Source organism: Dipodomys merriami, unplaced genomic scaffold (assembly GCF_024711535.1).
Source record: "Dipodomys merriami isolate MVZ:Mamm:240054 unplaced genomic scaffold, mDipMer1.0.p SCAF_68, whole genome shotgun sequence".
Lineage (NCBI taxonomy): Eukaryota > Metazoa > Chordata > Mammalia > Rodentia > Heteromyidae > Dipodomys > Dipodomys merriami.
In genome coordinates this window covers 1365603-1392569 of record NW_027206268.1, presented here as the reverse complement: position 1 = coordinate 1392569, position 26967 = coordinate 1365603, and the positions used below count along the sequence as shown (strand labels likewise).

General features: G+C 45.9%; 1 protein-coding gene across 8 annotated transcripts in view; it reads right to left on the bottom strand.

The window, feature by feature from the left end:
• Positions 1 to 26967, bottom strand: part of Nek11 (NIMA related kinase 11) — a 109373-nt gene that overhangs the window by 34223 nt on the left and 48183 nt on the right. For all 8 annotated transcript variants that reach the window (XR_011368530.1, XM_070005405.1, XM_070005406.1 and 5 more), the window contains 7 exons: positions 19809 to 19958; positions 19618 to 19696; positions 17572 to 17654; positions 14453 to 14572; positions 13691 to 13784; positions 11746 to 11853; positions 9147 to 9261 (listed from right to left, as the gene is read on the bottom strand). Coding sequence is in view for 7 of the 8 variants with exons in the window: in XM_070005405.1 (XP_069861506.1) it covers positions 9147 to 9261; positions 11746 to 11853; positions 13691 to 13784; positions 14453 to 14572; positions 17572 to 17654; positions 19618 to 19696; positions 19809 to 19958 (749 nt within the window). In the remaining variant the exon portion in view is untranslated. The remainder of the gene's footprint in view (positions 1 to 9146; positions 9262 to 11745; positions 11854 to 13690; positions 13785 to 14452; positions 14573 to 17571; positions 17655 to 19617; positions 19697 to 19808; positions 19959 to 26967) is intronic.

Below are 26967 nucleotides of genomic sequence, written 5' to 3'. Positions count from 1 at the left end.
CTGCTTCATTATCCCCGTTCCATTTTTATTAAGAATGCTTTAGCAGAGCAAGTACAAATTGGAGAAATTATTCATGATGTCCCAGAATACTTAATGCTTACTCTTTCAGTTGCTTTACTTTGTGCCAAGAGTGGCAGTTCCTAGCCAAGTTCAGGTGCCCCAGCGAGGCCCTGAGACACTGTCAGGGAGGAGGGCAAGCTCTCAATATTTCATAACCATACGAAGATGTTGCTTTTCACTCATTTCCCCCCCCCCCCCCCGCCCCATGAGTATACAATGGAATTTTCCAGAGATGAGGTTAGAATGCAACGAACATCATGCTAGTCCAAGTGCAAAGCAGCTTCCTTCTAGCAGGCCGGTCATTTTAAAGAAGGGGAGCCTGGAGGCTCATGCCTACAACCCTAGATCCTTGGGGGGACTGAAGCTTGAGGCCATACTTGTCAGATTACAGAATCATAACGTTCTCAGGTATTTTGTTAGACCAATCAGACAAAGACAGGAGGTACGTTAAGTTCCTGAGTGCCCATGCCTCCTTCCAACATCTTGCTGGCCATCCTGGGTGCAACACTTGCAGAGGCTATTGTACAAGCTCTTCAGATGGAATTGCGTTCTCCAGGATGGACTAGCCGTTATGTTCAAGGCCCACGGTAACCCACCACGAGCTCATCTGCAGGTTCCTACTTTAGTTACATCTGCGAAGATCTTCATTTGAAATCGGGTCACTCCCAGGATATAATAAGCAACACCAGCATCCTAGCCATAGCTCCACCCTTTTCGCTCCCATGTACCAGCAAGAATCATAGTATTGTTACGATAATCTAGAATCTGCTACAACTAAGTGTGATTTTAAGAAAAATCTCTTGTAGACCAGAAAATTTCGGAGAACACTTCATAGCTGTCTACAATATAAGTTAAAGATGCACGTGCACAATCAACTTCTAGGGCCTGCCCATTTTTTTTTTTGTGGTCCTGGAGCCAGAACTCTGGGCCTGGGCGCTGTCCCTGAGCTCTTCAGCTCAAAGCGAGCGCTCTACCACTTGAGCTACAGCTCCATTTCTGGTTTTCTGGTGGTTTATTGGAGATAAAGAGTTTCATGGCCTTTCCTGCTGGGGCTGGCTTTGAACCGTGATCTTCAGATCTCAGCCTCCTGAGTAGCTAGGATTATAGGCGTGAGCCACCGGCGCCCAGCATGCCCTTCTTTAATATAATATGTTCTGCTTATTGCAAAAGATTTGTGAGTCAAATGCTGAACTCTGCAGAGTTAATCATACCTGGGATATTCTAATACCAGATGCAACCCTATGGGAGGCAAAAATTATATACCCATTTAAATTCAGCGCACACTTTTCCCTGTGTAAAAAAAAATCTATACCACAGAAAAGTGGCCTGCTGGAATTTCTTTACATCTAACTGAAGGAGAAAGTGACAGAAGTAGTACTTCAGAGCCTCTGAGGCAGAGTGGATAATGGATCCCCGTTTTATGGGGGAAATCACTGATTTCACCATAAACCCAAAACAGAGGGTTCCATTAAATCAGCTGAAGTCACTACGCACGTTATTTCCGTTGCAAATGCCCCAGTTACATCTACCAGGTTTTTGTATTTTAATCTAGCAAGTTTGGCCTAAATCCCAAACAAAACTGTAGTGGAAAACTAATGCATATTCATGCCTTTTATTATACTCCTTAGCGCTAAATATATTTACATGGACCATGTATTTAGTTAGCTGGAGATCCTGGCTGCTGGTTTATGGGCTGAGCGGCTGGCAGAGTAGCATCCTTTAAAGGACTCTGTTCCAGGTTCTGCCCCTGGCTATGCTGGTGGCCTCTCTGAGCTTCCCCAACATGACACTAGTGTCTCCTGGCTTGGGTTCTACCTCTAGCATATGTATGTGGAGACTTGGCTGAAGTCCCGGGGAGCTAGCTGCCACAGTCCTGAGAAGGAAGATAATTTTGCTAGGTGCTAATTAGCCCAGCTGGACATCATTAAGACTATAAATTGACAAGTGGAACTAATCAGCCAGAGTGATTTTTATATTTTTTTCATAAATGCAAAAATGAAAGTAAGATATTGCATTCCATACTCTACTTAATTCATCTAGTGATGATGGTTATGACCTCATGACCAGGGGGTCCTGGGTGACTGGAATTTTTCATCACCATTTCCGGGGTTCCATGTACAACTGCAGAAGCAAGATGAAGAACTGAAACTGTTTATACTTTTTTTTTTTGTTGGTCGTGGGGCTTGAACGCTGGGCCTGGGCGCTGTCCCTCAGTTCTTCAGCTCAAGGTGAGCGCTCTACCACTTGAACCAAAGTATCACTTCCAGTTTTCTGGTGGTTTACTGGAGACAAGAGTCTCACAGAGTTTTCTGCCTGGGCTGGCTTTGAACGGCGATCCTCAGATCTCAGCTTCCTGAGTAGCTAGGATGACAGGTGTGAGCCACCAACGCCCGGCCCCAAAACTTCTTTTGAGGGTCAGGTATAGTGCTATGTGCTTGTAACCCCAGCTTCATGACAGCAAGGAGCCGCAGAATCACTGTCTGTGGCTGGTGCTGCGCAAAAAGGCACAAGACCCTATCTGAAAAATAACTATAGCAAGAAAGGGCTGGGAGGATAGTTCAAGTGGTAGAGTGCCTGGCTAGTAGGGGCCAGGTCCTGAGTTCAAAACTCCAGTATCACTTCACACAAAAAAGGAATTTGCTTTGTGTGATGCATGGGTTCTAGTTTTTCCGATGAATACCTGTTACCCTGGGAACTGACTGTCATCCTGTTCCTATTATGCTTGCTTAAGATACCAGGAGGAAGTGGCTGGTGGGCAGGAGTTAATTTGCATTCAGTTTAATATTTCCAATTGGATATTATCTTCTAAATTTCATTTAGGGACTTGTCGTGCAGAAGGAATACTCTAAATTATTAAATACGCCTCTGAGTAGAGAATCAGCACATTTTCACTCAATATTAGATTCAGGGTAATTATTCTCTAGAACGCTGAAAATTAGCGAGTGACTGAAGGAGCCTTTATTCCTGGAAATGAATATTACAGCTGGGTGGAAACGCCATCATAAAACAGATGTCACCCAGCGGAATATGCGACAGATATGAAATAAAGCCGCCATCAGTTTTGTGTTCATAAACCGAGGCTTGAGGACAGGGAAGGCTCTGGATATGCCAGGTGCCGGTGACTCATACGCCTGTTACCTTAGCTACTGGGGAGGTTGCCATCTGGATTGTGGCGAGAGGTCAACCTGAGGCAGAAAAATCTGAAAGACTCTCTTGTCTCCAGAAGAGCTAACAATAATCCAGGCTGGAGGCATGGCTCAAGTGTAGCAGTCCAGCCCTGCAAGTAAGTGGCGCGAATGTGAGACCCGGTATTCAAATTCTAGTACCCACCAAAAATAAATAAATAAATACCAAGCTCTGGAAATGGTGGGGGCACTAGGAATATGGAAGAGGCTCCACCCAGGAACTGCTCTTCTTTTCTGACAATGAAAAGAGCCAGGCCGTCCCACTGGCTTCTCTGCCATGGATGAGTTTGGAGTCGAGCTATGGCTTTTGTTCTCCTGGGCCTGGGTCACTTGAGTGGGTATGGGGCCCTTTATTGGTAGGATGGCCCGTCACTTAGATTTTTGGGTCCCCCCACAACTACACTTCCTGTGACCAGTTTTGACCTAAGGTCATTGTTTTACCAAGTGATGTCTATAGACCATCCAGGTGTTTTCTGTCGGCATGCTTTATCTACCTCATGCCCAGCCACTCAGTAGTCGAATAAAGACAGATGATGCTTTCTTTCTTCTTTTTTTTTACAATCTGGACACCTCAGCAATCATTTTCCATTAATTAATGTGATCGAGATCGATTTCATGGGAGATAAAATGCACTCACTTAAAGTGCAGAGTTCAGTGAGTTTGGGAAAACAAGTAACAATTAAATCCAGCAAACCACCAGCACAAGCCAGATGACAAGTGTTCCTGTCACCCCGGTGTCCCTTTGGAGTCAATTCCCTGCCGCTACCATCACCTTAGAAATCCAGAGGCCTCACTTCTAGCCCTGTAGACATACATGTGCTGACTTGAGATCTTCGTAAAGAAACTGAACATACACGTGAAAATATTCTTGTCATACCTATTTAAAATACAGCTGAGAGATCATGGGGAGAAAGAGCTGTGATTAGAAGCAATTGCTCCAAGACTTCCCTGCTAGTTGTATGGGGGTGGATAGGGGTAGCTGTTCTTTGTCACTGCCAAGTACACATCGCACTGATAATCGACAGGTTTGCTGATGCACTCACCTGTTGATGGACACTTGATTTGTTTTGTATTTTTAGTACTTATGAATAAACAAACCTACTCAGAATTTTTGTATGCCAATCTTCTTGAAGACAGGATTGCATTTTTCTCTCAGGTAGTTAGAAGTGGGGCTACTGAGTTTGTGTCTGTTTTAAATGAAGACAGTAAAAATATGATCATACTCACATGCCTTCAAATCACCATATTTCTACTTGGACATTTATTTTTGCCAGTCCAGGGGCTTGAACTCAGGACCTGGGCACTCTAGCTCGAGGCTAGAGCTCTACCACGTGAGCCACAGTACAACTTCTGGCTTTTTCTGTATATGTGGTACTGGGAAATCGAGGGCTTCATGCAGGCTAGGCAAATACTCTACCACTTGGCCACCTTCTCAGCCCCATACTTTAAAAGGAAGAGATGATGCCATAAGGCACAGAGTAGCCCATGGAGGAGTTAAACGTATGGCATCTCAAGATACGCACGGATCTATTGGTCTGCTCATTGTTCCCAGCAGACATCACGTGGAGAACTGACCGTAACTGCAGGGAGGCCAGCTGACCTGTCTTCCCCGTGCACAACCAGCTACCCAGGCGCTTTCAAGAAGGCGCATGCTTCCCAAAACGTCCGTTGTTACATAGCCTTGGTCACTGGAGGTCAGTATGGAGACTACACTGGACCTGAAGAAGCACATTCTTTGAAGTAACCCTCGTCTTACACCAACTCCTTTGGTAGTCCTCACCCCATACATCTCTTACTAACATCCCTACAACTGACTAACCTACTCCGTTTAGCTCGTCATTCCTTATCTAAAGAGTACAAATGCATTATGTGGTAGGCATCTCTTTGGATTTTATTCTCTTGTGAAAATCACCAGGTATGTGTGAAATTAATACAACTTAATGCTTTTTCTCTTATGAATTATATTGACTGGGTTTCAAGAGCCAGCCAAAGAATCCACATAAGAATGAAGGTAAGGGGAAGCTGGGAAGGTGGCTCAGTGGTAGAGCACTTGCCTTGCATGCCTGAGGCCCTGGGTTCGATTCCTCAGCACCACATAAGCAAAAAGAAAAAAAGCCGGAAGTGGCACTGTGGCTCAAGGGGTAGAGCGCTTGCCTTGAGCTGAAGAGCTGAGGGACAGCGCCCAAGCCCAGAGTTCAGGCCCCACTACCAGACCCAAAACAACAACAACAACAACAACAAAAAAGAATGAAGGTAAGGCTGGGAAGGTGGCTCAGTGGTAGAGTGCTTGCCTTGAGTGAATTCCTCAGCATCACATAAGCAAAAAGAAAAAAGCCGGAAGTGGCGCTGTGGCTCAAGTGGTAGAGTGCTAGCCTTGAGCTGAAGAGCTGAGGGACAGAGCCCAGGCCCAGAGTTCAGGCCCCACAACTGTACCCCCCCCCCCAAAAAAAAGAATGAAGGTAAGCCGGGCACCGGTGGCTCACACCTGTCATCCCAGCTAGTCAGGAGGCTGAGAGCTGAGGATCACGGTTCAAAACCAGTGTGGGCAGGACAGTCCGTGAGACTCTTATCTCTAAGGAACCATTAGATAACTGGAAGTGGCGCTGTGGCTCAAGTGGTAGAGCTGAAGAGTTGAGGGACAGTGTCCAGGCCCAGAGTTCAAGCCCCACAATTAACAACAACAACAAAAAAATTAATGTATATTGGAGGGGGTAATAATGTTTGACAAGAAATGTCGAACTTCATTTCCTTACTTATGTAACCGTAACCCCTTTGTACATCATCTTTACAATAAAATTAAAAAAAAAAAAAAAGAATTATGGTATAGTAGGGGACCTCTCTCTCTTCCCCCACAGCTGAGAAGGGCATGTGGATTTCCTTACAGGTCAGCCAAGCACAACTTCTCAAGGTCAAACTTTTCTCTAAGCACCAACGAGAGGCTCAGGACTTGCTGCAGGAAAGTCTGGAGGGGGAAATTAAGAAGAGGCAGCTGAGCGGGGGATGGGCAGGAAGCCTCCCCATCTGAGAGGCCCAGTCAGGGAGACATTGCCCAAGGTGGATCCCAGGCTCCTCCTGAGTCTCGGGTTATTTCAGCTCTGCAAGAAACACAGCTCTGAAATTCAGCTGTGAGCTGCTGACAGTAAGGCTAGAGGGTGAGGAAGGGTCTGGCCAAAAATTAATGTGTGATAAATCATCAGTGTTATGTATAAGGAATTAAGTAAGGGTAATTTCTTTAAACATTCTTAGTTGCGCTTTCTCATTCGATTCTAAGGGTTGCCCATGACTTTTGCTACATTAAATCAGCTGTGGCCAGTAAATGCATATCAAATATAAATCATGTCTTGCCCTGCCTCGTTGCTCTATAATTAACTTTACACATCCTAGGGGGAATTTTCTAGTTTGATGTTGAAGACTGATTGTCTACATTTGTGGTAGAAGCTTAAGAAATTGTGCAGTTTCATTTTACACATGTGTGCTAGATTAAAAAATAAACAAAGGGCTGGGAATGTGGCCTAGTGGTAGAGGTGCTTGCCAAGTATGCATGAAGCCCAGGGTTCAATTCCCCAGTACCACATATACAGAAGAAGCCAGAAGTGGCACTGTGGCTCAAATGGTAGAGTGCTAGCCTTGAGCAAATGAAGCTCAGGGACAGTGCCCAGGCCCTGAGTTCAAGCTCCAGGACGGGCAATTAATTAATTAATTAATTAAACAAAAACTTCACCTGGACACTGAATATTTGGTGTTGAGCCTTCTCAAAAGCAAAGAATACCAGGTAAATAACAAACTACTTCAGAGTTCATCAACAAATTAAAATTTTTCTGTTTCAAACTTCCCTGATTAGCGATGTGATCACTGATCATCTTGTTTGTAGCTACCCGCCAGTACCCAAGGCTACCTTTCCCAAATTCTAAGTTCTCTTTTCAATGTAATATTCAAGAGAAGATAATACAATGGGAAAACTGTAGGCACAGAAAATTATTTTCTGACTAGGACTCCAATTGCCCAGAAAATAAGAGGATGGATGGATGAATGAATGGGATTACATCAAATTAGAAAAGTTTCTGCCTATAACGAGAAAGTTATTTAAAGTTATAGAGAAGAAAAATAAAGAAAATGTTCAAAGTACTTTTCATGCATCAGACTCACACAGAACTACTGTGAGTTTAAGTCTTAAGAGTTCCTTATAAAGACCTAAGCAGGGTTTCCTTGTAGTTACAAAAGACACTTCCACCAGAGGTTTTTTTTTTTCTCTCTCTCTTTTGTTAACTTGCAGCGAGAGTTCATTATGAGCCAGGCGCCGGTGGCTTACCCCTGTCATCCTAGCTACTCAGGAGGCTGAGATCTGAGGATCACGGTTCAAAGCCAGCCTGGGCAGGAAAGTTCCTGAGTCTCTGATCTCCAATGAACCACCAGAAAACCAGAAGTGGCGCGCGCTGCTCAAAGTGGTGGAGAGCTAGCTAGCTTTGAGCTGAAGAGTTCAGGAACAGCGCCTAGGCCCAGAGTTCAAGCTCCATGACTGACCAAAAAAAAAAAAAAGAGTTCATTATGGTCAGGCAGCTCACCCAGCGCCTCTCAGCTCCTTCCTTGCTTCCTTTCTTAATTTTATTTTTTGCCAGTCCTGGGACTTGAACTCAGGGCGCTGTCTCTGAGCTTCTTTTTGCTCAAGGCTAGCGCTCTACCACTTGAGCCACAGCGCCCACTTCTAACTTTTTTTTTTCTGTGTATGTGGTACTGAGGAATCAAACCCAGAGCTTCATGCATGGTAGGCAAGTGCTCTATCACTGAGCCGCCTTCCCAGCCCTCCCTGCTTCCTTTCATCCATACACTTTCCCCTGAAGACAACGCGTGCACTCTAGCCCTGCCTTCACATCTGCTTCTCAGAAGTTTAGACTGGCCTGGTATTCATTCACTCACTCACTCACTTATTGACGGTCTATATTATCTCTTGTCCTTAGTTCTAAGTACTGCACAAGACTGAGAAGGCCCTGCATTCGTATACTTCCCTAGGTGTCGTAACTACTTCCTTCAGCTTTTACTGTATTCTGCACATGGAGCTACGAAACCCCCTGTGCCTCATCTCATTTGCTCTTTAAAGTTAACTCTGCCGCAACGGAGGAATCATTCTTCTTGTGCCATGAACAAGAAAACTAAAGCAAGGAGAAACAAGCTTTCCAGGGGCTTTCTGAGAAGACCGTTTTTTTCACTCCCAAACTCCTTCTTTTAACCATTAGGTGACAATATATTTCTGCCGGGTGACAGCTCTGAATAGCTGAGTTTCCACAGTCTGGCTTCATTTTTTTGTTTTCAATTTAAATTTATGAGGGCCGGGGGAAATATTTACAGGAGAGGCAAGCAGCACTCTAGAGCACTCAGTCCAAGTCAGGTTAATGGCGGTATATTGTCTAACTTGTTCAGAGACGTCCCTCACCAGGTGTTAAATTTTCCAACTCGCCTTCCTTACTCAAAAGAAGACAGGCGGAATGGAAAATCCCATTGGTGATGGGCGCCGGTGGCTCACGCCTCTCATCCTAGCTACTCAGGAGGCTGAGAACTGAGGATCACAGTTCCAAGCCAGCCGGGGCACGAAAGTCTGTGAGACTCTTATCTCTAAGGAACAATCAGAAAACTGGAAGTGGAGCTGTAGCTCAAAGTGGCAGGGCACTAGCCTGGAGCAGACGAGCTCAGGGACAGTAGCCAGAGGCCTCTGTGAGTTTGTGCCCCACAACCAACCAAAAAAGAGAAGAAAAGGAAATCCCATTCGCTCCTCTGCTTTTCATCCTAGTCAATGGGCCAGCATTGGCCAGCTGATGGCATGTGTTCACATACAACCAGGGCCCTTCTCAGTGGTACCATGGAGGACTGGTACTGCTTGCCATGCTGGGAGCGGAGGCGGGTACACACCGTGATGGTGGAGGTTGGCTGTGGTGTCCTCTGCGCTCCCCTCGAGGTCGCCAGGGTCCAGGGAAGGAGCAGGCTGAGACTCAGGCAGGGTCTCTGCTGGTGGCCCACCTAATGCCTGTGGAAGGGAGGTGACCACTCGTGAGCAGCTGGCAGAAGGAAAATAAACCCTACTACAAAGTGAAGCCATGTTCTTGTTTGGGAGACTGTTATTTGGAGACCATTTGGAAATCAGCCTCTCTAAAACCCTCACTTACGTATACACGATACCATTTTCAAGTTGGGGAGAAGCTAACTCGGGATCAGACAGGAAGCCATGAATCCATGAGCCGGGCCTTGGTGTGGGGACGTAACTAGGTTGAGTCACACAGCGTGCTCCCAGGGTGCAAACCCGGAGCTGCCCACCACCCCCAGTTCAGGTAAGTTATACTTGCTCTGTCAGCAGCTGGGGCACCAACCGCAGCCTCGGCCTGCCTCACCCCACCCCAGATCTACTCCATCTCCTCCCTTTGCAGTTCAAAATGGTTGACTTGAATCACTTCCAGTTTCTTTTCTAAGCGGTTTTATCTTTGGCAGTACTGAGTTGGAACTCGGGACTTCACATTTGCTAGGTAGGTGCTCTGGCACCTGAGCCGCTCTAGCAGCCCCTGGTCGCGTTGGTTGTTTTCAAGATCAGGATTTGCTGTATGTCTAGGCTAGACTGGGCTGTGATTCTCCTATTTGTGCTTCCCTTCATCGTTTAGAATGATACGGGCAAGTCACTGCATGTGACAGTGGCCAAGATGGAGTCTTGTGAGCTTTTTTTTCTTTTTGGCCTGGACTGGTCTTGAACAACAAATCCTTAACCCCTGACTCTCAAGTATCTGAGATTACAAGCTTGAGCTACTTTACTAGGTTTTCGTCTCGCCTTAAAAGTCTCTGTGATTCTATGAATTCCAACTTCCAAAAAGAAAACGACCTAAGAAATGATAGAAAGAAGTCACAATTCCTAGAAATAAGAGGCCAATGGGCTGGCAAGGTGGCTCAGTGGTAGAGTGCTCGCCTTGTATGTATGAGGCCCTGGGTTCAATTCCTCAGTACTTTGAAGCCAGGTGCTGGCAGCTCACGCCTGTCATCTTAGCCACTCAGGAGGCTGAGATCTGAGGATCATGGTTCAAAGCCAGCCCAGGCAGGAAACTCTGTGAGATTCTTATCTCCAATAACCACCCCCCCCCAAAAAAAAAACTAGAAATGGAGCTGTGGCTCAAAGTGGTAGAGTGCTAGCCTTAAGCAAAAAGAGGTCCAGGACAGAGCCCAGGCCCTGAGTTCAAGCCCCACAACTGACAAAAATAAAAATAAATGACTTTGTCTTTTTTTTCTGGTGTGTGTATGTACGCGCACGTGTGTCTATGTGTGCATGTGTGTTGACAACCTAGACCTGATGGTTGACAAATGGCTCTCACAGGAAACCATCCCAAGAGTAGTTTGTTAAAAAAGAGGAAACTAAGTGGGAAGTCCAAGCTAATCTTTACATGAATAAGTAAGAATATTCGAGGGCAAGGCATTTGTGACAAGACAGCTACCAGGTGCTTTTTAAGACGTCTGTGATCTGTATGTGCAATAGTTATTTCAGCAGGTACAATTAGTTCTAGATTTTGGAGGATCATTGATGGAACCCAGAAAACTTTTAACAACAAAGTGAGTGTGTGACCTGTGTATCTATGTGGACTTCACAAGTTATCTGGGAAAATAGAGATGTGGACTTTCGGCTGACTTTGAATTGCTGGGGCTCTTTGCGGAGAACACACAGCTTGATATACCTGTTATAGAGAAGAGATTGATCTGGTCTTTTATTCCTGTCACCACTCTATGTATGGAGAGCTGGACTGCTTGGGATTTGCCCCAGAAACCCAGTTCTAGCACTAGCATAGCCGTCTGTACTGCAGGATAAAAGGCTGTCTCTGGGCTTGTCTAATACATTATGGTTTCTAGTCGTTTCTAAGCTATCATGTTGTCTAACATGATTCCACACTCAACTGTGCTTTAAGATTTCAAAGGAGAACATGCCTGCCAAAACTGAGACTGGAAAACAAGGCAAGCCACATGCTATGCTAAGCTTGCTTCAACAATTAAAAATATATATATATATATAGTACATATGTATATATATGCTATATATATATAGTAAACATGTTTAGTATATATATATATATATATATATATATATATATATATATATATATATATATATATAACCTATTTACTCCCCTCACGCTGCATCTGTCCTAAGTATTTCTGAAATATATAGGGGTCTGCCTCAGTCGGGCAAGAGAGAAGAAACGAGGAATTGAGAACACAGCCGCAAGGGGATTAGGAAGAATTAATGATCCATCTGTGCAGGAGAGGAACATTTCCTCCTCCTCCTCCTCCTCTCTTGCATCTTATTAAGATTGTTTCTTATATTTTATTTCATCTTTTTCAGCTCAAGCAATGCCTTTCCCTGAGATGCTAAAATCCTCTAGGCCCTTCAGCAAAGTGTTTGCCTTCCTGTTTTCTGCCTCTTTTGTTCTATGAATAGCATGAAATCACTCGCTCTTGTGCTGGTGAATACGATCAAACTTGCCTCTTCCCAGGCTGGCTGTCTCTCTTCACCCTTCTCCTGGGATGAACAAGAAAGTCTTCCTTCAGGCCGCTCCTCTTTTTCCTCCTTTCCCATGAAGGGTTTTCCTTCCTAAAGAGATTATAAGAAGCTCTGTTCACTGGTGGCTTTTTCTGGGTCTGCTGCTTTCAGGAACTCTACTTTCTATCCACGATCAATCAGAGTATGGTCCTGAATGAGTATGCATCAGAACCAGTGGACAGCTCGCTTGCTAGAGATGCCAGCCCTCACCCCCACCAGACCAAAATGTACGAGAACCCCAAGTGCATTTTGAACCTTGAGATTTGCTGTTCTGCTGGGAAGGGGGCTCAGAGGTACAGTGCCTGCCTAGCATGCATGAAGCCCTGGGTTCCATTCCTCAGTACCATATACACAGACAAGGTTGGAAGTGGTGCTGTGGTTCAAGTGGTAGAGTGCTAGCCTTGAGCAAAAGAAGCTCAGGGACAGTTCCCAGGCCCTGAGTTCAAGCCCCAGGACTGGCACAAAAGAGAGAGAGAGAGACAGACAGGCAGGCAGGCAGGCAGGCAGACAGACAGACAGACAGACAGACAGACAGACAGACAGACAGACAGAGCTCTGAGATTTGCTGTTGTAAGCTGCAAGAATATGACGTGAGGCTCTCAATTGTGGGCCTCGGAGTTCAGGAAGGCATTAAAGGGAGAACAGGCCATAAAAGGGAGCAGGGAGTGGGAGAACCGAGGAGTACTGTGGGGCCCGAGCACTGCACCTGCCAGCACGTTTCCTGTTCCTGTTAACAGACGAAAGTTAAGAGACAGGCTTCTGGAAAGCTTAGGGCCACAGTGTGTAGCAACGAGTCTTGGGCCACTCAAGGATGAACCAAAGTCTCTGGCCAGGACAAGGTTGGATGGCTCCCCCGACTCCACCCCGCCCCATTGCCCTGTCCCCTAAAGAGATAGGGGATGGGATCGGGAAGTCACTGGGGAAGTAGTGAGATGGATGTTTCCTAGTTTCTTCCTGGGATTCTCCCTTCATCTAAAGTGGATGGAGGCAGATCAGGCAGGGTGTTTTCTCTGGTGTTATCCCATGTGTGTGTGTGGGGGGGAGGGGGAGTGTGAGTCTCCCAACATGCTGCCAGGACCCCAACTTATGGGGTACCAGGAGGACGGGCCTTCATACAGTATAGCTGGAATATGGAGAATACTTACATGACATAGGCAAGTCATTGAGGTTTTATAAAACAAGCCCAGACCTATAGTTGTTAGAATCCAGGCTTCCCGAGGAACAAAGGCATGCCAGTTTCCGTCGCTGGCTGAACGTGTCGTTTGCACACATTAACAAACACAGCATCGTTACAAGCCTCTAGGCCTCCTGGCCTATGGGACTATGTAGTCTCTGCTCCATGGGGACAAAGCAGACAGAGCCAGAGGCTCGGCACTCCTGGGCTGCCCCAGTAGGGCCTAAAAGGTGTCTGGGGAAACGAACACCAAGAAGTGGCCATTTTCCATTGAACTTGCAACCCTGTTCATTATCAGCTAGGGTAGTTTTTTTTGAGTCTGAGTGCAGGGTGATACAGACGGGAGGCAGAAAAGAAAAGGGAAAAGAATAGCTGTGAGACGGACAGGGATCCGTGGACTAATTGGCAAGAACATTCGAGGCCTGGGTGAAATGAAAACTGGTCACACTTTTGTTCTGGGGATTCATTATTTTAATCCATCATCTGTGCATTGAATGCCAATGCCATCACCTTGTACACAGTAGCCTTTCAATTTATTTGATGAATAAAACCAACCTTGAACTAATATCAACTGCTGGCCTACAGTCCAGAGTCTTCCCTGGGCGGGAACCAAGTTGGCCCAGATGCCTTTGTTCACTACCTTGTTTCTTTGTCTACACAACCAGCTCCACAGACCTGAAGAATCACAAGCAAGGGCAGGTTTTATGCACTTACGCCAATTACATCAATGCTCAGCTGCTCAGAGTTCCAGGGCCGCAATTCCTGCATCTGCTTGTTATTTTCTTCGTACTTTTCTTCCACAATCTTCCTGCACATTTAAAGTGAACATAAAAGGTTAAGTACAATCTGTCAGAACAGTATTTGAACTAAAATTACCCCCCCTTTTTTTTTTTTGTTGCGCCAGTCCTGGGGCTTGAACTCAGGGCCTGGGCATGGTCCCTGAGCTTCTTTGGTTCAAGGATAGCGCTCTACCACTTAAGCCACAGCACCACTTCAGCTTTTTCTGTGTATGTGGTACTGAGGAATCGAACCCAGGGTCTCATGCATGAGAAGCAAGTGCTCTACCATTGAGCCACCTTCTCAGCCCCTGAAATCCCTCCCTCCCTCCCTCCCTCCGTCTCTCTCTCTCTCTTTCTTTCTTGTTGTGGGGCTTGAACTATGGGTCTGGGCGTTGTCCCTCAGCTCTTCAGCTCAAGGCCAGCGCTCTACCACTTGAGCCACAGCACCACTTCCAGTTTTCTGGTGGTTCCTTGGAGATAAGAGTCTTACGGACTTTCCTGCCAGGGCTGACTTTGAACCAAGATCCTCAGATCTCAGCCTCCTGAGTAGCTAAGATGACAGGTGTGAGCCACCAGTGCCTGGCAGGAATCATCTTTTGAGTGTGTGGATCAATGAACATATCATATGCATTCTGGTTTTTCCATGGTTGGGGGGGGGTAGCTTTTCTCCAGAGAATTCCTAGAGAACCCTGCTTACTTCAGCTTCCTGGCTTTCTCATGGGCTGCCTGGAGCTTCCTTGGCCTCATCCTCTCTCTGAGCGTCATTTTCTGCACGTCAGACAGTTCCTGGGGAGTCTGCAGGTGGATCTTTTTTTGCCTACAAATAATAAAAGAATTCCCCCACGTGCAACCCATCACAAATAGGCCCTGAAAAATTAAACAAGTATCATTACCCTAGCGAGACAGCAACAGCATCTTGAAGCAGACCGGAGGGGAAAAAAACTAATAAACGCTGGTAAGTTAATGAGCCAACCAGGGCTGCAGTTAATCAACCATATTTTTTTAAATGAGATTTTTGTTTAAAAGCAAATTAGGTACTTTCCAAATGCCTGCTCATTTCATTGCCTGTGAATGATTTTCATAATGTAAGATAAATTAGAACCCTGGCTATTAGAGCAAAGAGACTGGCAACTGACTCATCAGTGTGGATAAGAACACAGTGTTGGAATGGATAGGGTGTGTGTGGGGGGGTCTCCCCTCTTCTCCTCATTAGCTCTGTAATGTTAGCCGACATACTGAATCTTGTTTTTCTCATCTGTACAGAATTAGGCCACCGTGAGTACTATGTGAGATAAAGTAGGCCCAGTGTCTGGCCCATAAAAACGATTCCAAATGGTAATGTGGCCACATCTAATTTTTTATTGCATGTCTTACAGGCTAGCCTTAATCTAAGAGATATTTTATGGTAGCATGGGGTGTGGTTAATCACCAAGGTAACACTTTCTGGGTTCAAATCCTTAGCTCTCAGGTTATACTCTGTATGTTTGTGTTTGAGCAAGTTACTTATCCTCTGAATGACTATGAAAATGATGGGACCCAGTTAGCTGGGCTCCTTGGCATTAAACTGAGCTCCTTCATTAAGAAGAGATTTTTAACAGAGCCAATTACATGGCCATTGCCTCCCAAAATATTAACCAGTGTTATCACAAATGAACCTCTCTTTCAGCTAAAGAAACAGCCAAGTACTGAAAGGCACATTCTCGATGATACTTGCTTCTGCCGTGGCCCAATATTACATGACACCTTTTGTACTCAACTTTTTCCTTAAGAAAAACAGTTTGGGGCTGGGAAGGTGGCTCAGTGGTAGAGTGCTTGCCTTGCATGCATGAGGCCCTGGGTTCCATTCCTCAGCACCACATAAGCCGAAAAAGCCGGAAGTGGTGCTGTGGCTCACGTGGTAGAGCGCTGGCCTTGAGCTGAAGAGCTGAGGGACAGCGCCCAGACCCAGAGTTCAGGTTCCAGGACCAAAAAGAAAAGAACAACAGTTTTGTAGGCAGCTCTCCTTCCTCTGGAATGCCTGCCACCCAGGCTGGGTCCTCCGTGGGATGTACAATCTCCCAAGAACATATACAACTTGGATCTTGAAGATGAGCGTGACTAATTGGAACCAGTGTTTCATAATGCGAAATGACCTCTCAACTATTGGATTCTAGCACACCATTAATTGTAAACAGTGCCAGGAAAATGGTTTCCCAATTGCCGTGGGGAAAAAAAATGATAGCTGAAGTCAGCTCGATACTTATAGGAGAGCCTCGTTCTCTCACACCTCTAGTCACTAAAGCAAAAATTAAATCCAGAAATTCCAGTTCCTCCAAAGAAGAGACAGGAACCCAAGAAAACAGTTATGAGAAGCCTGCCATCAACTTTGCCCATCAAAGCTCAATGGATATGAAACTTCAGATCGTACAAAAACAAAGACTGGACATGTTTGGCTGGGCTGGCGTCTGCTTGCCTATTTGACCTTGAAGGTCAGCCTGTGGAGGGCTCCTATTCTTACTCTGCTGCCTCGAACACCTCTGAGGAAGAACTCCTATTGTCTTTAGATCTTTACAAGACTAAACAGAGCTCCTTTAGCATCGATCTTTTTTATTTTTGTCAGTTGTGGGGCTTGAACTCAGGGCCTGGGCGCTGTCCCTCAGCTCTTCAGCTCAAGGCGAGCGCTCTACCATTTGAGCCACAGCGCCACTTCTGGTTTTTTGGTGGTTTATTGGAGATAAGAGTCTCAAGGACTCTCCCGCCCAGGCTGGCTTTGAACCACGATCCTCAGATCTCAGCCTCCTGAGTAGCTAGGATGACAGGCATGAGCCACCAGCGCTGGCCAATCTTTATTTTTTTTAACTGTTTTTTTTTTGGGGGGGGGTCTTTTCTTTTTTGGTACTAGGGAATCAAACCCAGGATGTTGAACTTGATAGGGAGGTGCTTTGCCACTGAGCTACATCCCAGCCCATAGCATCGATCTATAAAAGCAGCCATCCCTGGAGTTGTACAGCTCACCACCTGCACAGCTGGACAAGTCGGATCCAAACCAAGCTAGTAGGGCTCTTGGCTCTTGCAAGCCGTAACACAAACATTCTGAATGAGGAGAAAGAGGAGGTAGGCTGGGACATAACCCTTTGGGAAACAAACACACATATTCTTTAGTTTTGATGTAAGAAGGTATGTGTTTGTAAAGAGTGAACTTATTTTCAGTTGTCCCAGGATCTCATGCTAGTCTCCTCCCAGAGATACTTTGTCCAGTTAAAGAATATGGGAAAACCATTCACGTTTCTGCTGAAACAATCATTGGTATTACTGCTACTGAACGCTGGTGATGTTAATTTCTCTATACACTTACAAGGCAACTGCAGAGCTCCCCTGCAGATCTGTAAGCTGTGCAGTGGTTTAAACTTTTATGATTTCAATTTGCTGCCACATGGGGCAAACGGCTTTGGAACCACATTACTGATGAGTCTTCATTTCTTGGCAAGACTTAAGTGAATCCTAGGATGATGTCATCAGCTTAGCCCTAAGAGATATTTAAACATGCATGCTCGATTGGCTTGTTGTTGGTGTTGGGGGTCATGGGGCTTGAACTCTGGGCCTGGGCACAGTCCCTCAGCTCTTCAGCTCAAGGTGTGTGCTCTACGACTTGAGCCACAGCACCACTTCTGGTTTTCTGGTGGTTTATTGGAGATAAGGGTCTCATGGACTTTCCTGCTCGGGCTGACTTTGAACCACGATCCTCAGATCTCAGACTTATAAGTAGCTAGGATTACAGGTGTGAACCAGCAGCACCTGGCTTTTGGCTTTTTTTTTTTAAACAGAGCAATTACTTACAAGGCATTAACTATCCGATCAGCCTCCTGACAATCCAAATGCATGTCTTCTTGAGTCATTTCAGAATATCGGCACAGCAGGTGCTGAAAAGAACAACCACAACCCTGGCAATCGTGAAGAATCCCTCTTCAGCAATGCACAGCCATGCCAGTGCCAGGTGTTGTTTCTGCTTTGGGGTACCACCGACCACGGTCGACAGCTTGTGAACAAAGCTCCCAAGCATCTATTTCACCCTCTGCCAAGGGTTATATAATCATGTAGGAAGACCTTGGAGGTGAGACTCTAGTTCCAGCTTGTACTGCTTGCTCTTCCACTCCATTATCCAGCCTGGGCTTTCTTGGTCTTGAACATCGGCCAGTAGAGGGCGCCTGTTTTGACCCCACTGCCCCGGGAGCCTGAACTTCTGGGAAGAGACTTCTCTGGGCCCTTTACAAATTAAGTAGGTAGGGTTCCCTCAGCAAAATGACTGATTTGGTCTTCGAAGGTGTCCTGGGGTCACCGCCTGCATGGTTGTACGTGACTGTTCAAAAGGAGCTATCTGGGCTGCTGCCCCTGTTAATAATTCCCAGGCACTCACCTCAAAATCTAAGGGTGATAACCAAAAAATCAGTAGTCAACATTTTAATCGACTATTTTTCATTATTTTATTTATGTATTTATTTGTTTGTTTATTGTCAGTCATGGGTCTTGAACTCTGGGCCTGGGCGCTGTCCCTTAGCTCTTCAGCTCAAGGTGAGCGCTCTACCACTTGAGTCACAGTACCACTTCCAGTTTTCTGAGTGGTTTATTGGAGATCAGAGGCTCACGGACTTTCCTGCCCTGGCTGTCTTTGAACTGTGATCTTCAGATCTCAGCCTCCTGAGTAACTAAGATGACAGGCATGAGCCACCGGCGGCTGACAATTGACTATTATTTTAAAGATCAGTGTCAATGCCAAAAGGTCATGCATGAACAATACAATATCAGAAGTTTAGTCAGACATGGTAGCTCAAGCCTATAATCCTTGCTACCTAGGAGGAGGTGATTAGGGGATCATGGTTCAGGCTGGCCCAGATAAAAAGGGGTTCATGAGACTCCCATTTCTACCAATGGCTGGGCACCTGACATCTCAGCTGTGGGGAAGCACAGGTACAGTGGCATGCCACTTAATTCCTGCATATATATGGATGGCACCAGTAGGAAGATGACAGACCAAATGGCTGGTGTATAAAGTAAGACCCTACCTTGAAAATAACCAATGCACAAAGAGGATTTGGGACGTGGTTCAAGTGGTAGAGAACCTGAGAGATTAGAATTCTAATTGATGGAGAAGTTAAAAGGAAAAAAAAAAAGCCGGTGCTGGTGGCTCACGCCTGTCATCCTAGCTACTTAGGAGGCTGAGATTTGAGGAGCGAGGTTCAAAGCCAGCCCGGCAAGAAAGTCTGTGAGGCCCCTATCTCCAATGAACCACCAGAAAACCGGAAGTGGCGCTGTGGCTCAAGTGGTAGAGCGCTCGCCTTGAGCTGAAGAACTGAGGGACAACGCCCAGGCCCAGAGTTCAAGCCCCATGACGACAAAAAGAAAAGAAAAAAAAAAACTCTCAAGAAAGAGGACCATTGGCTTCTTCCTCTAGAGCAAAATTTCTAATCCAAGGGAAAGTGAAATAAAAACTCACTTAATCAACGAAAAGTCTTGGTAAGCATAAACAGATTAGAAAAAAATGCTCGCTGAAAGATCCCATATTTGGGTGCTTAGTATTATTTGTATATTAGTGTTATCTTGTAGTATATTAGTATGATCTTGAGCTAGCAAGGATATGTCTGCAAAGTGCTGAGCAGTAAGGGTGGACAGTAGGCGTGGGCATGTCAGATCCCTGATTTCCCATGTCCAGTGGACCAGAGAACTGAGTCCAGGCACCTACTTCTTTCTGCACGGAAGCTGTCCTGACTAGTGATGCTCTCAGCTACTTTGTAGTTTAGCTCCTCCTCCTGACTGACTCTTCAGCCCTCCCCTTCCATGCATGTAAACACGAATACCTTTCCCGGGCATCTCTTGTGTTTTAAATACCTGTAGCTGCTCATCGATGTAAGGAACTTTTAAAATTTCTATAGCAGATGGTCTCAACGAAGGACTCTTGTTCAACATGCTGTAATTGTCAAAAGAAAAGTACTTGTTCAGATGAACTAAGGCCTAAGTTCATTTAAACACAATAACGTGATATAAAATGGTTTCTTGTGACAACAGATTGGTTTCCCTACCTTTCCATGATGGAGTTGAGTTCCCTTGGGTATCTCTCAGGGAGAGAAGGGGTATCTCCTTCCACAATTTTTAAGATGATAGACAAGAAATTGGAGCCAGTAAATGCATGACTGAGGCAACATATCTCGTATAAAATGCATGCCAATGACCTGCAGACAAAGATCAAAGATTTTTAAAGAAGAAACAAATCTCTTCTTAAATATGATCCTCATACCAATCTCAGAGGTATTGGCTTTGAGAGATAACATATATTTCAGTGGTTTAAAAACTGCAGTTTCAGGGGCTGGGAAGGTGGCTCAGTGGTAGAGTGCTTGCCTTGCATGCTCAAGGCCCTGGGTTCGGTTCCTCAGCACCACATAAGCAAAAAGAAAAAAGCCGGAAGTGACGCTGTGGCTCAAGTGGTATAGTGCTAGCCTTGAGCTGAAGAGCTGAGGGACAGCGCCCAGGCCCAGAGTTCAGGCCCCACGACCGGACCCCCCCCCCCAAAACAAAACAAAAAAAAAAACCCTGCAGTTTCATCCAGGCACCAGTAGTTCACATCCATAATCATAGCTAAGTAGGAGACTGAGATATGAGGATAGCAGTTTGAAGCCAGCCCGGGCAGGAAAAGTCTGTAAGACTCTTTAATTAATCACCAAAAAGTTGGAAATGGAGCTGTGACTCAAGTGGTAGAACAGTAGCTTTGAGCAAAAAATGCTCAGGCACAGCATCCCCTGACTTCAAGCCAAAATACTGGCCACAGACACACACACACACACACACACACACACACACACACACACACACACACACACACACACACACACACACACACACACACACACACACACACACACACACACACACACACACACACACACACACACACACACACACACACACACACGTAGAAAGAAAATTGTTGATAGGGGTTGGAGGTGTGGCTCAAGTGGTAAAACACGTGCCTGTCTTGCAAACATGAGGCTCTGAGTTCAATCCTCAGTAACAATAAAGAAATTAATCATTTTAAATTGGCACATCTAATTATGTATTTCTGGGGTACCATGCGATAATGCAGTATATGTATGCGATACGTAATAATCAAATCAGAGTTGTCTGCATTTCCATCTTAAGCATTCATCATTTGTGATCGGAGCTTGTGAACACTTGTAGTTCTCTGTAAAAGCATGTAAGAAGTTGAAAGCTGCAATGACCCTCCTGTGCTGTAGAAGACTTGAACATACACCTCCTACTTAACTGCACTTTGGTGCCTCTCCCAACTTCCCTCATCTTTCCCATCCCTCCCCTTCCTTAACCCCTAGCAATCACTGCTCTACTCCCCGTTCCTGGGAGATTAGCACTTTAGAACATGGGGAATTTGTCTTGCTGTGCTTGGCTCATTTCCCTTTGCATATCCTTGTCAAGACTATAAAATTTATTTATTTATTTTTTTTGGCGATTGTTGGGGCTGAACTCTGGGCCTGAGCACTGTCCCTTAGTTCTTCAGCTCAAGGCTAGCGCCCTACCACTAGAATCACAGCGCCACTTCTGGCTTTTTTCTGCTTATGTGGTGCTGAGGAATCGGACCCAAGGCCTTATGCATGTGGGGCAAGCGCTCTACCACTGAGCCACCTTCCCAGCCCCTAAAAGAAATTTTGAATGAAACTAGTTGTTCAACAATCAACATCAAAGAAACAAGAAGGACAGAGGTATGGATCAAGTGAAAGAGTGCTTGCCTGGCAAGCAGAAGGTCATGGGTTCAGTCACCAGGAATCTCTTAAAAAAAAAAAAAAGAGCCGGGTGCCGGTGGCTCACGCCTGTAATCCTAGCTACTCAGAAGGCTAAGATCTGAGGATTGCGGTTGAAAGCCAACCCAGGCAGGAAAGTCTATGAGACTCTTATCTCCAATAAACCACTAGAAAACCAGAAGTGGTGCTGTGGCTTAAGTAGTAGAGCCTCGCCTTGAGCTGAAGAGTGCAGGCACAGCGCCTAAGCCCAGAGTTCAAGCCCTATGACTGACAAAAAAAAAAAAAAAAAAGAGGCTGGGAAGGTGGCTCAGTGGTAGAGTGCTTTTCTAGCATGTATGAGGCCCTGGGTTCGATTCCTCAGTACCACATACACAGAAAAAGCTGGAAGTGGTGCTGTGGCTCACGTGGTAAAACTCTAGCCTTAAGCTGAAGAGCTGAGGGACAGTGCCCAGGCCCGGAGTTCAGGCCCCATGACCAACAATAAATGAATAAACAAATAAATAAATATTATATATATATATATATATATAAAACAAAAAAATAAAGTAAAACTGATCACTAAATCAACCTCTGGTCTTATAGCATATAAGCCACATTAGATGAATTTATTAGGGGTTATAAAAATGTGTGACCATCTTGCATAACAGACTGTGAAACAATTGGATCTAGAGGCTGATTCGGGAACCAAATCGCTTGGATGTGACTTCTTTTTGGAAATTCTCAAGGCTGCACTGCAAACAGGCTGCTCCTCTCCTTCTAGTCCTAATTTCATCTACTTGATATTGGCTTGTGCCTAAGAACAAGAAGCCTTCAGTTACCAGCCCAGAAGTGTACCTGCCTGCCCTGGACACTCATGGCCTGGGCATAAGACAGTTACAGAAACCACTGTGACTCTCAGCATGATGGATGTTTTGACTGTGCAGTTAGGCATTAAAAAAAAAAAAATCTACGGCCGGGCACCAGTGGCTCATGCCTGTGGCTCAAATGGTAGAGCACTGGCCTTGAGCTGAAGAGCCCAGGGACAGCGCCCAGGCCCAGAGCTCAAGCCCCACAACAGACAATAAAATAAAATAAACTTATAAAAATATCTATTTACAAGGTGTATCTTTTATATAACGATATTTATGTACATCTATTCTTTTTTTTTTTTGTCGGTCATGGGGCTTGAACTCTGGGCTTAGGCACTATCCCTCAGCTCTTTAGCTCAAGGCAAGCGCTCTACCGCTTGAGCCACAGCACCACTTCCGGTTTTCTAATGGTTTATTGGAGATAAGAGTCTCACGGACTTTCCTTGCCCAGGCTGGCTTTGAACCGTGATCCTCAGATCTCAGCCTCCTGAGTAGCTAGGATGACAGGCGTGAGCCACCAGCGCCCGGCTTGTACATCTATTCTTTTGTTCAGTTTCCAACTAGAAATTTCTATACGGGAATTATTACACGATCTGTAACTCCGAACTTCCATCTTTTGAACAATTTTCTCTTAGTTGGCATGCAGGTTTTTAAACCTGATGGGTCAGGAGCAAGAGCACAGGGTAGGAGTAGTTGAAGCAGTGGGTAGAGCTAAAAGCAAAAATATTTTTTTTCTTAGAAGTCAGTGATTTGCATTCCTTTCTCCTCCCAAAATACTGCCAGCTTGGAAGAGTTAAGCAAGTATATTCCTGAGGGACCTGCTGTAACTACGAAAGCGAGAGCAGGGAGCAGGTGCTTGTGAGGCAAATTATACCCAGAGTCCATAAACTTGCCATCTGCCCTAGTCTGACCAAAATTACCTAGAGGATTTTCAAAGTACAGGTGGATAATGAATTGCAAATGTAACTTGGACTTTGTCTCTTCTCAATGTAGCTACTATATCCAACCTTTGAAATCTGCCCAGAGCCTGCAAACAGAAGCTACCCCCACAGTAGACTTGGACGCAGGGTTATTGGGCAGTTTTATTATCTCCTGTATAATGTTTTTTACTTGATGCGATTGAGAAATATCCTGATTCCCTCTTTTTCAAAAGTCCCCATGACTTAGACAGTTAAACAGAGAGAGAAAGAAAAAGAAATTAATCCAAGTGGAGTGGGTTTTGCTTTAATGTGTAATACCCTAAATGAAAGTCTTACTTAAGAACTGAATAGTTTTTAAGAAGAGTGAGGGATATTGAAAGGGGTGACAGTGTTCAAGATACACTGTGTTCATAGACTGCTTTGTTAAATGGCAACTCCTTTGTACAGCGACTTAGAGATAACAATAAAAGAATTAGACAGAACATGAAGTCTGTCTGAATATAATCAAATGGCTAACACAAATGTGACCAACACACATTGATTGCTTGAAACTCTTCAGCAGTAAAAGGATACAGCAACTGTTTAAAGACCTCTCCTGTCCCACAACATGATGCAGTGCACTGACACAGATGGATACGTATTACATGTTTATCAAACTTTCATTCTGAGCATTGGGGGTGGGAGGGCGCGGGGGGGGGGGGGCGGCGGATGGCAGACACACCGAAAACTCAGTCTGGGGGAACCTTGCTTGAATTTCTGTGTCGTCAAGAGAATCTGGACAGGAAAACTAAAAAACCCGGACCTGGTATCTTCCACAAAGTGAAGTGATCAGGAGCCTTTGGGGGCTTCAGAGTGAAGGAGGCTGGGTGGACAGCAGGACTGCACGCCTGCGCAGTGTGCGCCCTGAAACGGCTGGGCCCTGAAACAAGAGGATTCTCAACTTAGCTGGACAGCACATGGGCGGGGGGGGGGGGGGAGGGCATTGCTATCCGGAAGCTCGCAGCTGATCCCAGCTGGGGGAATGGGGGGGGAGAGGGGGGGAAAGAGTGGGGGTTCTGTCCAGCCTCAGGGCAGCGTGAGGGCGACTCTGAAAATGAAGGTAAACCCCGACGCAGCTGAGATGCGGTAATCCGGGGCTGTCGAGTGGAGTTTTCTGCACTGATGAAGACGTTCTCTGTTTCTGGAAATAATAACCAATAGTCCCCGGGAGCTCCTGCACACTTGAAATGTGGCTGGCGTGGCTGAGGGAGAAAGGAAAGGGAAGGGAACCTCTGTCCTGCCAAGGGCCATTCTGATATTATTTATAACATAACACAAATACCTCCAGGCCATTCAAAATGATCAATACTCTCAGACAGCTGTGGGCAGCCAACCAGCCCTGGGGGCAGGGGGATAGGGGTTGGGGGGAAGGGGAGATGCTGGTTTGGTCTGCAGCCTTGAAGAAAATAACGTTTTAAAAGGAAGAGTGAATTCATCCCTCCACCAGATAAAGTTATAGAAAAACGGAGCTTGGGTAAATCTTCTTCTTACATACCAGCTCGCGCACGCGCGTGCGTGCATGCGTGTGTGCATGTGTGCGTGTGTGTGTGTGTGTGTGTGTGTGTGTGTGTGTGTGTGTGGCTTGAACTCTGGGCCTCAGCTCTTCAGCTCAAGGCAAGCTCTCTACCACTTGAGCCACAGCGCCACTTCTGGCTTTTTCTGCTTATGTGGTGCTGAGGAATCGAACCCAGGGCTTCATGCATGCGAGCCAAGCACTCTACCACTGAGCCACCTTCCCAGCCCCCACGTACCAGCTCTTCTTATGACTTTCTTCCACAATCCAAGTTTTCTGGTCAAAAAAAGATGAGCTCCTCATTCCCCGCCCCTCTGGTCAGCCTGTCTCCTCTACACAGAAGATCTGACCAATGGAAGGTAGAGACTAACACCAGGGAAAAACAAGGACATGTCGCAGAGGGGAGAAGCTAGCTAGAGGGGAAAGTATTTTTGCATCCTTTCATGTTGCTGAGGCCTTGGTCAAGAATTCTACACCAACCATGAGGTCTGGGAACAGACCCTGGTGGCACTGTCTTTGGGTGAACAGGTGATCATTCAAGATACCAGTCCTTTCTAGACTGTCAACCCCTCAGCCCCAGGTATGGCCAAAGCCTCCACTGCTTCACACTCTGGCGAATGGTAATCTCCCTCCTGCTTCGATCACTGTACAGTCTCTGAAGAAGAACATCAGAAGTAAAAGAATGGAACTGCACTGATAGAAGCTCCACTTCTCTCCTTTCTTTAGTCTACTCCAACCTTCCCCCTTCTAATCTGCTTTCTTCTCCATCTCCTCCTCCTCTTCCTCTTCCTCCTCCTTCTTCCCCCTCCCTCCCTCTCTCCCTCTCTCCCTCTGTCCGTCTCTCTGTCTCTCTCTCTCACCTCTCTCTCTCTCTCTCTCTCCCTCTCTCCCTCTGTCCGTCTCTCTGTCTCTCTGTCTCTCTGTCTCTCTGTCTCTCTGTCTCTCTCTCTCTCTCTCTCTCTCTCTCTCTCTCTCTCTCTCTCTCTCTCTCTCTCTCTGCCAGTCTTGGGGCTTGAACTCTGGGTCTGGGCGCTGTCCCTAAGCTGTTCCTCTAGCTCCTCTAGGCTAGCACTCTACCACTTGAGCCAACAGTGAGTGCCACTTCTGGCCTTTTCCTGAGTAGTTTATTGGAGATCAATGTCTCATGGACTATCCTGATCAGGCTGGCTTTGAACTGTGATCCTCAGATCTCAGCCTCCTGAGTAGCTAGGATGACAGGCATGAGGGACTGGCACCCAGCCAGTCTGCTTCTATGGCCCAGCCTGATGTCCTTGTAAGACCAGCTCCCTGGGAAATTGACTGCTCCTTGCACTGAAGCATTTCCCTCCCCAATCTAAAGAACAAAGAGGAACCTGAATAGAGTCTCAGAGAATTGGGCACCAGAAGAAGAGAAAGGGATTAAAAAAAAATAATCAAAGAAATAATGGCAGAAAACTCCCTGAGTTCGATGAAATACATTCACTTATACATCCAAGAAGCTCAACTAACTTCAAGTTGAAGAAATGAAATTACAGTCCTAGGTAGTTTGTAGGAAAATGGTGAAAGAACAAGAGAAAAACATCAAATAAAGCAGTAAAACCTTGGTTGAATACATTGTATCCAAGTTTTAAATGATATATAGTTACATAGCTGTTGAAGCAAACAATATTACATTACGCTTTTTAAAAAAAGCATAAGGGGCTGGGAAGGTGGCTGAGTGGTAGAGCGCTTGCCTTGCATGCATGAGGCCCTGAGTTCGATTCCCCAGCACCACATAAGCAAAAAGAAAAAAAGCCGGAAGTGGCACTGTGGCTCAAGTGGTAGAGCGCTAGCCTTGAGCTGAAGAGCTGAGGGACAGTGCCCAGGCCCAGAGTTCAGGCACCACGCCCGGACCCCCCCCCCAAAAAAATAAAAAATAAATAAAAATAAAAAAAGCATAAAGCTGGGGGGGGGGGCGAGGAGGGCCGGTGGCTCACGCCCACAATCCTAGCTACTCAGGAGGCTGAGATATGAGGATCACAGTTCAAAGCCAGCGCCTCCCCCCCCCCCCCCCGCAAGAACGTTCTTGAGACTCTTATCTCCAATAAACCACTCAGAAAATTGGACGTGGTGCTGTGGCTCAAGTGGTAGAG